The sequence below is a fragment of the Netta rufina genome, assembly GCF_964035555.1.
Source record: "Netta rufina genome assembly, chromosome: 1".
Classification (NCBI taxonomy): domain Eukaryota; kingdom Metazoa; phylum Chordata; class Aves; order Anseriformes; family Anatidae; genus Netta; species Netta rufina.
In genome coordinates this window covers 194,324,057-194,337,631 of record NC_140123.1, presented here as the reverse complement: position 1 = coordinate 194,337,631, position 13,575 = coordinate 194,324,057, and the positions used below count along the sequence as shown (strand labels likewise).

General features: G+C 49.0%; 1 protein-coding gene across 2 annotated transcripts in view; it reads right to left on the bottom strand.

Moving 5' to 3' along the window:
- RSBN1L (round spermatid basic protein 1 like) overlaps positions 1–11,320 on the bottom strand; it is a 53,445-nt gene extending 42,125 nt beyond the window's left edge. For both annotated transcript variants that reach the window (XM_084294836.1, XM_084294837.1), the window contains exon 1: positions 10,652–11,320. In XM_084294836.1, the coding sequence (XP_084150962.1) occupies positions 10,652–11,306 (655 nt within the window). In that variant the 5' untranslated portion in view covers positions 11,307–11,320. The remainder of the gene's footprint in view (positions 1–10,651) is intronic.
- Positions 11,321–13,575: the final 2,255 nt, after the last annotated feature.

Here is a 13,575-nt window from a genome sequence, read left to right as displayed (position 1 = left end):
AATAAATATTAACATGCTTTGTAAATACTTTGGTTAAGTAAGAAGTACAAGGGCTTGACATAAGGGTAAGGAAAGCACCAGGGTTAATCCACCTAAATGGATAGTGTAACGACAGCTCCACAGCTCTCCTATCTTTCCTTTTAGGAGTTTTCTAATAAGGCTATGGAATTTGAATCTTCATCAGCTAGGATGAAGAATGCATTTTGGAAAGAGGATGGACAAGCCTAAAGAATGAAAATAAGGAACAACAGAGATGACAACTGAGTTATGTCTGTTGCCTATACACAGATCAGGACAGGCAACAGAGAGAAAAAAACTATGCTGGCACAAAAAAAAAAAATAGTAGTAAGGCAGTCATGGTTAAAACTGCCTGGAAATGGTAGTTCTCAGTCACTGGAACTGCCATGCCCAGGAAGAGCCCTCTAATGACTTGAGGAGCAGGGATGACAAAGCAGATTTATCCGCAGGGCAGAGCGCAGAGCCCAGCCAAGCTGCTCTCAGCAGCACAAGTCCTAGGAATAGGCTGAACGGACAGGATCCTTCCTCTGCAGCCAGCTCCCCACAAGCAGAACCCCCAAACCGCAAATCCCATGCACCTCAGAAGCACGAGGTGGGAAGTAAATTACACAACAGCATTAGCAGCAGCGCTCTGAAAGCAGATACTCACTCACTCAGCACTGAGGCAGCAACACCAGGCTTGGTTTGTAACCTGGGCTGGCTGCTCAGCCCAGCCAGGATCACGCAATCACCGTGGACAGACCTGGGTTTTATGTCGACATTTGCATGGTGTTAAGAGGTACACTTGACTTCTGCTATCACTTAGAAATCAAAGTGAGACTGAAGAGTGTATACAGACGTTGAGACTGGCTGAACGAGGATGAATGAAGGACTGAAAGAAGCTTTTATTACTGGCTGGTGAATGGCATCACAGCCCCGTGAATCCTGCAGCTCTGACAGCCGCAGAGCCTGAGTAGGGACAGAGAGCAAGCTGAGACCTTTTGAAGGGCCTCTGGTTTACTTTCACTTCTAGAAAGCTGAGACAATGGTGAGAGATCCGAGACAAAAGAAACAATGCAAGTGTCCTATGGCCCCCTCCAGCAGCATCCACAAGCAGCTCATACCTGAAGTGACTGTAAATGTAAGGTAAAGGCAGCTGAGGGAGGTTTGAAATAAATTACTCCCAACCATTTCCCCTTGTAGAAATCACAGTGCTAAAAGAGGACCTGTGTACAGCCTGAGGATCCCAGCTTCAGCGTACAAATTCACAGGTCTCCTCCCTCTGAACTAAGTTTTCAGTTCAAATGGTTTCGGTTCATGAGGAAAAGTACATGTTTTGGCTGGCAGAACTGACACAGCTCCTGAACAGTTCTGCAGACGGATCTCAGTGATCGATGGCCCATTTCACAGCTTGCAGGGGGATGCAGAGAGAAAACTCAACCAGTCTTCTAAGATTGAGTTCACCACAAAATCTATCACAACGTAGACACGCTGGCTCTACAACAGTAAGCTTAGAAGTATCCAAGAGCCATTACAGCCCGTACACAGAATTAAGACACCTTTCCATGTTAAATGCCATAGGCTAAGTGCAGTTCCTCAGTCTCCATGCTAACCACCCAGGTAGCAGCAACACAAAGCTGGTGTAGGTTGACTAGGTTGACGCAGGCTCTAGAGTGCCTTGTGAGTTTCCAAACCACCACAGAACATCTTGCAGTGGCTTCTCCGAGATAAAGTTTCACTGCCCTCTAGCCATGCACCATTTCAGTCCAAATCTCACTTTCTCAAACAAGAAAATCCTGTCTGAAAACAAACCTTGGGCAATTTACAACCTAGGTGTTGTACAATAAGTGACCAATAAAAGACAAAGCCTGTGCTGCTGAACAAGTTAACAAAACCTGCAGGCTCCAGCATGGCTTTTTGGAGGTTTACTGGTAGCAACCAGTGCCGACACCAAACCTCGGGTACCCCACTTCATTTGCAGGGCAGCTGCGTCTCCAAACAGTGAAGAGGCAGAGATGCTTACAGCAATTTCTCCATGTCCATGGGATATTCTGCAATTATCTCCAAACAACATTACTGGGAACTGGGGAGAGAAAAAAAAAAAAAAAAAAAAGCTTGAGCTGCAATAGATAAGGGATGAAATGAGTCTCCAGGGCACTGCAACACAGATGGAGACGACTGGACAAGAGAACACGGGGTACCAGCAAGCAGCACTCCTGGTATGTCAGAGCCCTGCACACGCAGCTGGAACAGTCTGTGTGCACCACAAACTACCAAGCACTTAGAAAAGCAATTAACAAATTCAAGTTGCACGTGCTAACGAGGATGTCATTTGAGTTCAAAGTACGGTAAGGGGGTAATTTGACTCAAAGAGGGGTGTCAAGTTTTACACAGAAAGGCCTTGTGTTCAATATGTTCAAATAAAATGAAGGCATGAGTTGGAGATGTGGCCCCTTACTGGAACTTTTTCCACAAGGATGTGCTTTGGGGGTGGCAGTACAAAAAAGTAGGCATAAGAGATAATAAAAAGATGTTCCAGTCCAAATAAAAGATTAATTCAAATTAAGTACTAGGTACAGCATATGTTCTGCAGCAAATCATGTAAAGATTTATAATAAACCTTTCAAAATTCTATGCTACTTTTATGGGAAGCCACCTGAGCCTATCTACATGTTAATAACTACCTCCCCATCTCAGTGGATAACCCAGCAATATAAACTTCAGTTTTACTTAAGCCGATTTAGGTGCTCCCGCTTCTACCAAGGTTGTTCTGGTGAGGGATAATCGAAAGATTAGTCGTGAATATCAGGATTTGTCTAACTTTCTGAGCCACTTATTAAGAAAAAAGTAAAGTCTGCTCTGTCTATTTTGAAGAGGAAGAAAATAGCAAATCTTACAAGTTGTTATTCCAATGCCTTGAGGGGAAAAGTCAATCCTGATGCCATCTATCACCTCGGAAGTGACAGCAAAGAATAATTATTTTGGTATTACGATGCCAACAACGCAATGAAGCAAGCCTCTCTGGGAAAATACCAGCTCCTCACCTGGAGACTGCAGCTAACACTTGCTGCTTTATCAGCACATCAGTCGCACCAAACCCTTGATGTGAAGCCATCCAGAAGCCTACGCAATGCTCCAGATCCCTACTTGCCCACGCTTACACGGCTGCAGGAAGGTTTTTGTGACACCCCCCGCTCAGTGCTCGCTGACTTCCCTGTCTTGTCTTGCTGCTCGTCTGCAGACTTCCAGGAACTGACTCTGAAGCTGATGAAATATTCAGGTCCCGCTTCGCATTAAGCCACACTGGCATCTTTTTCACTTTTGTCTTTTAACAGCTACAGTAGGGAAAAAAAAAGCTTAACCAAGCAATTGCAGCTTACCCAAGCAATTATATACAAACTTGTCTTCTCATTACTGCAGCACACAAACCCATACCAGCCTTCTCACGTGGCTACTAATTTTACTACTTGCTCTTCCTGCACACACACACACTTCCTATTCCTGTACAAAGCCCTTGATACACTAAAAGCTGAAAGCTTGTAGTAACGTACATCACAGGGTACAGAGATGGACCCTTCACCATTTTGCAAAGATTTCCCCTATCAAAACGTACTTTTGCTTTATGTGTCTTTGATAAAGAAATACTCTGCTCAGGAAATAACTGCTCACAGCCTAAACAGATTGAAAATATCTTCTGCAGTTAAAAAAAAAAAAAAAGAATGCCAAGCACAGCAGGACGCAGCTATGGAAGGCCCAAGCAACAGTTAAGATTGTTCCTTCATTTTCAAGCTCTGCTGTCTGAAGAAAAAGCCTCTGGTACACAGTTATTTTTAACTACTAAATAAGCCAGTGGCATGCATAAAGTTTTTAAAATACAGAGTTCTGGGGGAGTACGTAACCTTGTTTATGGTAATCACAGCACCCAGGGAATTGAAAGATTTCTGGGTGTCTCACGTTCCCAATACAAGTGTCACTTTAAGTGCCATTTTCTTTGGATTTTGGGTCCTACAAAAACAGCATACCCACACAAAAAAAAAAAGCAGCCCCAGCAGCACATTTCAGGAAGTGCTGCATATGGATGGAAGAGTCCATTAGAGGCATCTCCCATCTCACCTTCCTAAATGGCATCTGAAGAATGTTCTCACTCAATTAACTCCCCCCATTAGCTGCATTAACTCAGCACAACACGCATACTTCCTCCTCCAGCCCAAAAGCTCCTACTTGCTCTGGGTGCTGGGCCAAGGGGGTAAACAAAAGAAATGAAGGAGGAACTGTATTTATAAGGTACACAGCCACGTGCACCTAAGGTTATAGAAAGCTATTTCCTAACTGGGTACCTTCTCCTAACGACTGCAACGATTTAGGAATCGTAAACAGAGTAAGATTTTAGAAATGCAGCCAGACCTTCACCTCTGCTGCAAGCTTCCTGGAAGAGAAAGGTAGATCAAGTGAATAGGGCGAGCAGGAAATGCTTTGAGTTGCCTTACGTGCAAAGCAGCTGCCGCTCTGTGCAAACCTTGAAGCCCGCGCAGGGGCTCGAGCGAGGCGGCTTTTGCCCCGAGCCGAGCTTCAGAGCCTCGTCAGAGAGATGCCAGAAGCTGCAGCTGCTTTGCATCGGTTTTCCAGATGGTAACCCACATCAGTAGTCAGCCATAGATTATGCTCAAAGTGCTCTGCCTCCCTCCCCGCCCTTTGATTTAAGGGCTGTCACTGCACATCGGGCAAAATATTTACAAGCCACTGCTAACGGCCGTCAATACTGCCAGAAGGGCGAGGAGGAGGGGAGCACATCAGGCACCAGTCCTTCCATCGCCCTTTCCTCCTTTAACACAAACACCCACAAAGCGAAGCCTCAAGAAGCCGTGTTTATCTGGCTGTGCAGACACGTTCAGTACGTTTCACACCACTGTGGTAACGGCCCTGACACCTGCACATCCATCCATCCCTCCCTCCCTCCTGAATTCATGTACACGAGGAAACCCAGACAGTACTTCTAAGAAAACACAACACAACAGTTCTCTCATTCCAATAAATACAAAGAAATACTTGGCAGACTTCCCTTTCAGCAATTAAAGCTTCAAACCCCAGACAGGACTGAAGACGACCCCTCAACAGCTGCGAACATTTCCCCAATCCCTCCAGTGAGCAGGAAGGAAGGAAAACCCCTTTTCCAGAAGCAAAATGCTTGGGAGAAATGCAAGCCTTATCTCTCTGATTTCTCTAATCTCTGCAGTTTCTTTTCCTACGTGCAGAGCTGTACAAGCCAAGTGTAAGCCCAAGCACTGGGGAGTTGCATCAGAAATCAGCAGTGGAGAATGTGGCAGCTGCAAACAAGGCATCCAGAAGAGGTTTCAGATCTGATGTTTCCAACTGCTGTGCTGATCTCGTTTCAGCTCAGCAAAGCTATCCGTGACCCGCTACGTGCGACTCGACAACCAGAGTTTCTGTGTGTAAGTGGCATGCCGAGCTGGATTTTGGGCTACAGGAGGGGCTTCCTTTGCTCCCCAGCTTACAAAACACAAGATTTTGATCTGTCCAGCAAAGCTTCATGGTGCCTTCATAGAAACAAAAGGGGACAGGATCCCTCAGGACGGAGATGCACTGCCTCAAACTCACCTCAGCATCGGATGCTTCGTTCGGAGAGCTGGAAGTGACACTGATGCAAGCTGCAAATATATCTCTCAAGAAATTGGAGCAGTCCTTCTTCCTCTTGTGTCTCACACCTAAAGCCCTCAACGCTTTGAGTACTGTTGATTACTACAGGATATCTGCTTAGAAATATATTGCAGAATTCAGAGGAGTGATCAGTGGCCTTGTGAGCACAAAAACAGCCTCTGGATTTAGAGGAGTCGGGAGCAGGGAGAGGGGTGGTTGGGTTAGGCAGGACAGTTAAAAAAAAAAAAAAAGAAAAAAAAGGAAAATAAATAGAAATGAACAGAAGAAAATGTTTGACAGAAGGAAAAAGGCAACCTACCTACCAAGACGATAGTCCCAGATCTAAAGAAGGGAAACAAGAATGCCTAACCCTAATTTGCTAAGTTAGACTGTGAAATGAGCTTCCCAATGATGTAAACTGAACTTCAGCAGCAGCCTGAAACGTGAAATCTCTTAAAAGTTCAAAATCCCGAAGTGGCGCGCAAGTCAAAGCGCCAAAGTTACCGGAGGAATCAAAGGTAAATGTCTTCCTGAAATGTCATCTAGCCTATCTTTCAATGACATCAGGAGGGGGAGGGAGAAAAGAGACTGGAAGTAAAAGCAAAAGGGCTACAGACCACACTCAGCTTTGCGTTCTTGCTCATAGGGAAACTCCCAGCAGCAAGTTAAAAATACCAACCTGATTTTCTAATTGCTTGCACACTGAGGCAGTGTTATCAGCAAACCCATCACTGAAGATAAAATACAAAGGAGGAAGGGAGGGAAACAGGAAAATTGTACACAGAGATGGCAATAAAACAGAGCAGAGGGCTGAGGAGCCTGGCTCCCGCCCTGCAGCACGCCTGTGGCACAGAACAAGCTGCTGAGGCGGGGAGGGGCTGACCTGAGCTCTGCACTGCTAGGGAAACCATTGCAACTGGGAACTGCGAAGTGGAGTACCAGTTAAATAACTAACTGCGTCGGTGTAGTCATAACCCGGAACAGCAGGTGTTCCTATCAGATCCGCACCATGTCTGAAAGCACGGCGAGCTACACAGCCTGCAGGGCCAGAGCCATCCGGCCAAGTAAGAGGCAAGTTCCTTTTGAATGGTCCAAACCTCACGTCTCCAGGATAATGTGGCCTTCCAGGTTCTCTGCCCTCATCTCAAGGCTTGCTCGACTCACGTACACAATCCTCAAGCTGCAAGGCCTGGCTCCAACCCCGCAAGCTTGAGGTCCTGCCCATGCAACGACCACAAACATCGCCCAGCGAGCAATTGGTCAAGGAAGGAAAGACAAACACGTTAATGGGAATAAAGATATCATGATGTTAAACCCTGTTTAACATCTTCCTGTCACTCAGGACAGAAAAGTGCCTCAAAACCGGGCGTTCTGGCCCAGTAGTCATTGGGACAAGCACAGGACAGTCGGCAGCCCCCATGCTCAGCTCTCAGACTGGGCCAAGATGGCAGGCGGAAAAACTGGTCACGATTTCCTGCTGCGTGTCAATACCCCATGCTATCAGCAATGCTGTTAGCAAAATGCTGTTGATACCACCCAATTTGCAAGCCCAGACCTCACGTTCATCCACCCCACATCACCGCGTACCCACGTTGCCTTGGGGCACCACAGCCCCACAACCTCCCAGCACGGATCCTGCCGTCCCTCCCCAGCTGCACTCCTTATTTTCTCATGTACCAAGGCTCGTGCAGGCCCTCCCTCTCTCACCAGAGCAATGATTTTCCCCCAGCACCGTAGCTGCTGCACGCAGAAGAGCATCCACACAGCTCACCGACTGGACCATCCGTCCTCCTAATTCACCAGCACCCTGCTGAGTGCCAAGTTCGTTTGGAAACCCCTTCCACCTCTCGTGCCTATGTGCAGTCCATCTCCACTCTGGCTGTGAAGGGGGCAGCGGAGCTTTTTCACCTTCAGATTTTTATAAACAAGGAAGTCCCACCTGTCCCACCCGTTTATCTTTCGATAATTTTATTTCCCTGTACAGGGCTCTGCACCTGCAGCCTTCTAACCCGCCCCATCTCATCTTCCTTCTGGGGTGAGACGCCGCCACGTGCACCAGCTCTGAATGCAGAGCACAAAATCAATACTGTCAGTTCTGCACTGCTGCTCATTCTCCAAAGCACTGAAAGCGAAACAGGCTGCCTAAAGGCAGGCTGCAGAAGAGGCACGCTGTGCTTACCCGCATTTGGTTGATTTTTAGCGAGTATTACCAGCTGCACACGACAGCTTCTGCAAACTTACCTCATCACAGAGGGCCGTGTGTTATTCCTGCATTCCCCCTACGTATCGTTCATGCAAGCAGCTCAGACTTCTTTTTGATTATATGAAATCCTTTAAGCTTGCCCTGATGTCATATCTGCAGGCTGCCTACATTTTTCACTCTCCTCCTGTGTACCCCACCTCCATCCTTCCTCGCTTTTCCGCGGCACTTACCTACGACGGCTGCCCCATACCAAGACCAGCACCACCTCCCTCTTTCACCATTTTGCATGCTGTTTCCACCCTCTTTCACGTCAGGATCTCAAACCCACTCATTCCAAAAACACTGCAGCACCCAGCTTCAGTATCTTCTGGTCCCTCCTGCCCTAACCCATTGCTCTTTGTCTGCCTCCATCACGAGGATTCAGGATGTCCTCCCTCCCTCGCCAGGGTCATTCTTTTCTCCCTCCATAACCACATTACTCCTTCCTTCTCTGGAAAGTAAATTATTCACAGGATTAACAGCACAAACCTGTTCTTTAATCTCCAGCCAAACACAGAACCACTTCTCAAAGGCCGGCTGCTCTCGGCAGATGACTCGGGGCATCCCTCACCTTCTCGCAGCCTCCTGTGCTGGAACGCACAGCTCAGTGATGGGAAGCTCCTCGATCAGGTACAGACCTATGGCAGCAGCTGCAGCGATAGAAATCACTTCCTCTAAACAACCCTAAAGGCCTCGATGCCATAAAGGGATCATTTGCCTTGGAAAAACGTTCCGGCCTGTTCTCAGGCTTTCAAAGCTAAATTAAATGTACAAACACCCGTTCTGAGCAAACAGCAGCTCAAATCTCAAGTACCTGTACCTGCCAGCACACCGGTGGTATTTGAGAAAATGCCCTTCCTGAGAAGAGTGGAAGGACAGAAGGCCCCTACAAGGCCAACCCCTGCTTCCAGGAGGGCTCAATTCCCAGTTATTCAGCTGACACCATCACTGTCATCGTTTCTTTTACCAGCATGCAAAAACACTTCATCTTGTTATTACAATATTGTTCCCGGAGATTTATTGCCACGGTTGGGTAACACTGGTAGGACACCACGGCAATGGGAGCGAATATGGTTGTGATTTTCATAACTTTGCAAGGAAGATACTGTCAGCTTCCTGGTAGCTACCACTGACAACAGAAAGACTTTACCATCATTAAATGCTTACTGAAAGCAACTTCCGAAGATTTTTCCCAAGTCATCTTTTGGACAAGGGCAAGAAAATAAACATACCTAAACTGAAATGCCTGAAAGTGCCGAAATGATGTACTTAAAGCCCATTTGTATGGCAGCAATCAAGATCCCAACAAGAAGATGCACAGGACAAGTTGAATCAAGAGAACACAAGCCAAAAATTAAAAAAATAAAACTCGAAGGTAAGCGAATCTGAACACCTAACGCTACAGCATAGATTAAGACACCAGTGGGAACTAGCAGAAAATGCAGCAAGGCAGCTGGACGATGTAATCAATAGACAGAAAATGGTATATTGATATTAATAATTGGTCTTCACATGCTTGGCTCATCCTGTGAGCGCAAGGAATAGGCCATAATCAAAGCAACCTAAGCCTACATAAACGCTGCAATTTATCTTTCCTTTGAAAGAAAGTAAAGGAACTTGCTTAAACTAGGTAATGGAGTAAGTGTTTGAAGTTCTTTGTATTTTAATATAAATGCTAAGACATCAACACCTGGTTTAAGGGCAATGGAGACTCAGGAAGCATATGCTGGTTAAAAAAAAAAAAATACTACTGTATTGTCTTCTATTTCCTACGCATCTGTTGTCAGTGCCTGTCAGCAACAAGCTAGCCTAATATCTTATCTCACCTGGAGGGGCCATTTTTGGCCAGATCCATTAATAAACCAACGCAGCACTCCTGACCTTCCTCCTGAAGGCCCAATGCATTGCTTGGAAGCTTACATAGCCCAGTGATTTTCAGAAAATAAAGGAAAACTGAAAATGCACCTAAATGAGACGCTGACAGCCTGCTTATCTAGATTTCAAGTGCATGGTCTCTGACACTCGGTGACTTAGCCTGTAAAAACCAACAGCCTGATAATGAGCTCACTGAGGGCCCCTTTTAATTTCTAACAAACACGTATTCTCGTAACGCGCTGTCTTTGTCACAGCAGCGACAGAAACTCGATTTCTTTGGCAGACCCCTAGGAAGCCCCCCGCCACCCTTATTTCCCTAATAGGTAAGAAAACCTAAGGCCTCTGGCAGCTTCTGGCTGACGCCATAGCTAATTCCACACCCCCTTTTTTTTGACAGGATTGATGGCAGGCCTGCCGCTGCCTTCCCCAGGCACTTGCAGAGGGGCAGGGGTCTCCCGGAGCATGGGGGTCCCCCACACAAACAGCGGGGCTCCCCCCCACAAAAAGAGGGGCTCCCCCACACCATCAAGGGGTTTCCCCAAAAGCAGGGGGCTCCCACACACCAACAGGGGGGCTCCCCAAAAGCAAGGGTCTCCTGAAAAGCAGGGGGCTGCCCCACACAAACAGGGGTTCTCCTCAAAATCAGGGGGGTCTCCCCAAAATCAGGGGGCTCCCACACACAAACAGGGAGGCTTCCCAAAAGCAGGGGGCTGCCCACCACCACCAAGGGGGCTCCCACCAAACAGGAGCCCCCCCCCCCACTATAACAAGGGGTCTCCCCCGAAGCAGGGGGCTCCCCCCCACAACCAAAGGCTCTCCCCCGAAGCGGGGAGACCCCAGCAACGACCCCACCCCCCAATTTCGGCGCCCCCCCTCCCTCACCTTTCTGCAGCAGCAGCTTCACCTCCCCGTTCTCCTCACGGGCCGCCGCGCTCAGCGCCCCGCCGCCATCTCCCCCCACAGCAGCGGCGGCAGCGGCAGCGACGATCCCGGCCCCGGGCATGGCTCCGTGCTTCCTCCTCTCCTTATCCCGCTTCTCCTTCGGCCTCTTCGCCTTGGCGCTGCCCACCACGGCCACCCCTCCGCCAGCACAGCCGCCGGCACCCCCCTCGGCGGGCAGAGCCAGGCGGTGCCGGTGGTGGCGGTGCTGGTGCTGCCGGTAGGAAGAGGAGGGCGAGGCGGGCGGCGGCGGCAGCAGCACGACGGGCGGCGACGGCGACGGCAGCAGCTTCTTGGGCAGCGGCGAGGGGAAGGCGAAGCCCCCCGAGCTCCCCGAAGGCAGCGCGGCGAAGCCCCACGCCGCGGGGCCGCCGAAGCTCGGCACCACCGGCTGCTTGCTGCCGCCTCCTCCTCCTCCTCCACCGCCGCCCCCTTCGCCGTTGACACGCTTGGAGCCCTTCAGGCTCCTCTCGTCGGTCCCTTTCATTTTCTTAGCGGCCGGCTGCGACCCGCGGGGAGGCTTCGCGTCCGGGCCCGGCCTGGAGCCCAAGGGCTCCGGCGACGCGGCGCCACGGCCGGGGCTCGGCGGCGCCGCCATTTTGCGCTCCTGCCTCTATTTACTCGCCGCTCGCCTCGACCGACGGCGGCGGGAGGGGCGGGAGGCAGGGGGGGAGCCTCCGCCTCGTCCAATGAGCGCCGAGAGAAAGCGGAGTGACGGCGCGATGCACCAATCGGATGGAGGGGAGGGGGCGGGTGCTCGGGGGATTGGGGGCGGCGGGCTCGGCTGAGTGCGCAGTTGGGGAGGAGGAGGGGGGCTGGAAGGGAGGGCGCGCGGCTCAGGGTGCTTCGTCGGGGGTCGGGGCAGGGGATAGAAGGTGCACTGACGGGGAAGCCGGAGCTGTTTTGCGTTAATTTTTCAGGGTTTTGGATTCCCCAGCAGTCTGAGGGGGTGGAGGGCTCGGGAGGGCTGGCACGGGGTGGTGAGGGTGGGATCTCACGCGCTGGGCGTCGAAGGGTGAGATGGCGGCGACGTTGGGGGCTGAAGCGGGGCGCTGTGCACGCTCCCAGATCATCGTCAGAGGTCGGCTGGAGGCCTGGTGGGGGGACGGCAAGAACATGTGGCTGTGAGGATGGCAGCCCACCCAAATTGCCAGCCATCAGGAGCAGCAACACCACACGGAGCTCTGCTGCGGGTTCAGCAAAGGGCTGGCCTCGCTGCATGAGGCAGCACGGCACTAACTGGGCTTGTCCCGAGTGGGAGCGCTCCCAGCCCTGCCTGTGGCAGACTGACATGATCCTGAGAGCTGTTGTAAGCAGAAGTCACAGAAATAAACACAAGATGAGTCCTTGGTGCCTGGAGTTGCTGCACTGCCAGTGTCCTACTCACGTTGATCTCACTTGTCCTCGGAAACTTTCGTTCTTTCCTCAGTGGAAAGAGCAGGTTAGCTACTGAATCAGGCTGTATCTGTCAGACCGCTACAAATCACATTGCTTTGCGAAGTTTTGTATATGTTGTATTAGTGGACAAATAAGGCCTGGAGATTACCTTTGGTTTTGTTTTTTTTTGCGTTACTATTTTTGTGTGAGCTACAACTGATCAGCCTCAGAATAAGCTCGCTTCTAGTAGTCCTGCTGTCTTCTCCTTTATTTCAATTTTTGGAAATTATAATCCAAGGTGAATAGGGTTCAACATTCATCTCAAAACAGTGAAGAACAAGATCTCTGTATCCAGCTAGCTCTACTAAACAGACTTTTCCTTCCACAATTCAAGGTTTCCTACTGTATGGAGTATCTTCAAGTGGGATTTCTGGGCATGATGCGGAAAAATGGCATCTATATCAAAGAACAGGAAAAAAAAATTGCAGCGTGTACTTTAGCCATAGTCAACTACCATCCAATCCCAGACCAAAATCCAGGTATAAATGCACCTATGAGAGGCTGGCATAAGTAGAACCAGCCTGTGATTACAAAGGTCAGCTTCGGCTTCCTGAGAAAGAAGTTTATTACCTGCATAAGTCAGTGGGAACAACCTGTGCATTTTAATACTGCTACAATGAGAAAAATGTAGGCATTCTGTGGCACTGTAGTAACTTTGCAAACTTTAAAACACAGTTCATTTTTCTTCTGCACTGGTATTGACACCAAATCAGTGGTTTGTCAAGTGATTGCACGATTTGTCATGTCACTGAATGAACTTTCACTACGCATGAGACGCAACTATATTTTCACACCCAGCTTTGGAAACTTCAGAAAAGCAGAACAGCGCTTCCCAAGGGCTTTGATCTTTAGCAAGAGGAAATGCTAAGTTGTGCTGTTGGCCAAAGAAAATTGGCAGGGTACCCAGAGTCTTTTCACAGAGTGTACCTGGGCCTGCAGCAGCGATGTAGTCGCCACGTACAGCTGTCAAATTCCCCCACAGCCCAGAGCAAACACGAGTTGTCAGCGCAGCACCATGACTGCCAGAGGCCATCGCCAGCCCGCCAAGCTTTGCGGGGCCTTCACAACTGCGTTGACCACAGCCCCTGTTAAATGCTGAAGTCACCTAGCAGCACAACGCCACTTTTCTCCGTGCTGCAAACTTATCAAGATTTATTGGACTAATTAGGCTAGGTAGCTATGCCAGTAGCAGAATACCTCTTAATGTGCCCTTCCATTAATGATGCTGATAATTAAGACAAATCGTCATGCTTCTGAACTTTATACGCATGGTGGATATCTAAAAAACAATGCACTGAATCATAATGCAACGTATTAATCTGAAAACGTATATGAAGATAAAATTGTTGTGTGGGGGGAGTCATAGCCCAAAATTGTATTTAAACAGCGACACCTAAACTAGTAAATGTATGGCAGACTTTGACAGTTAA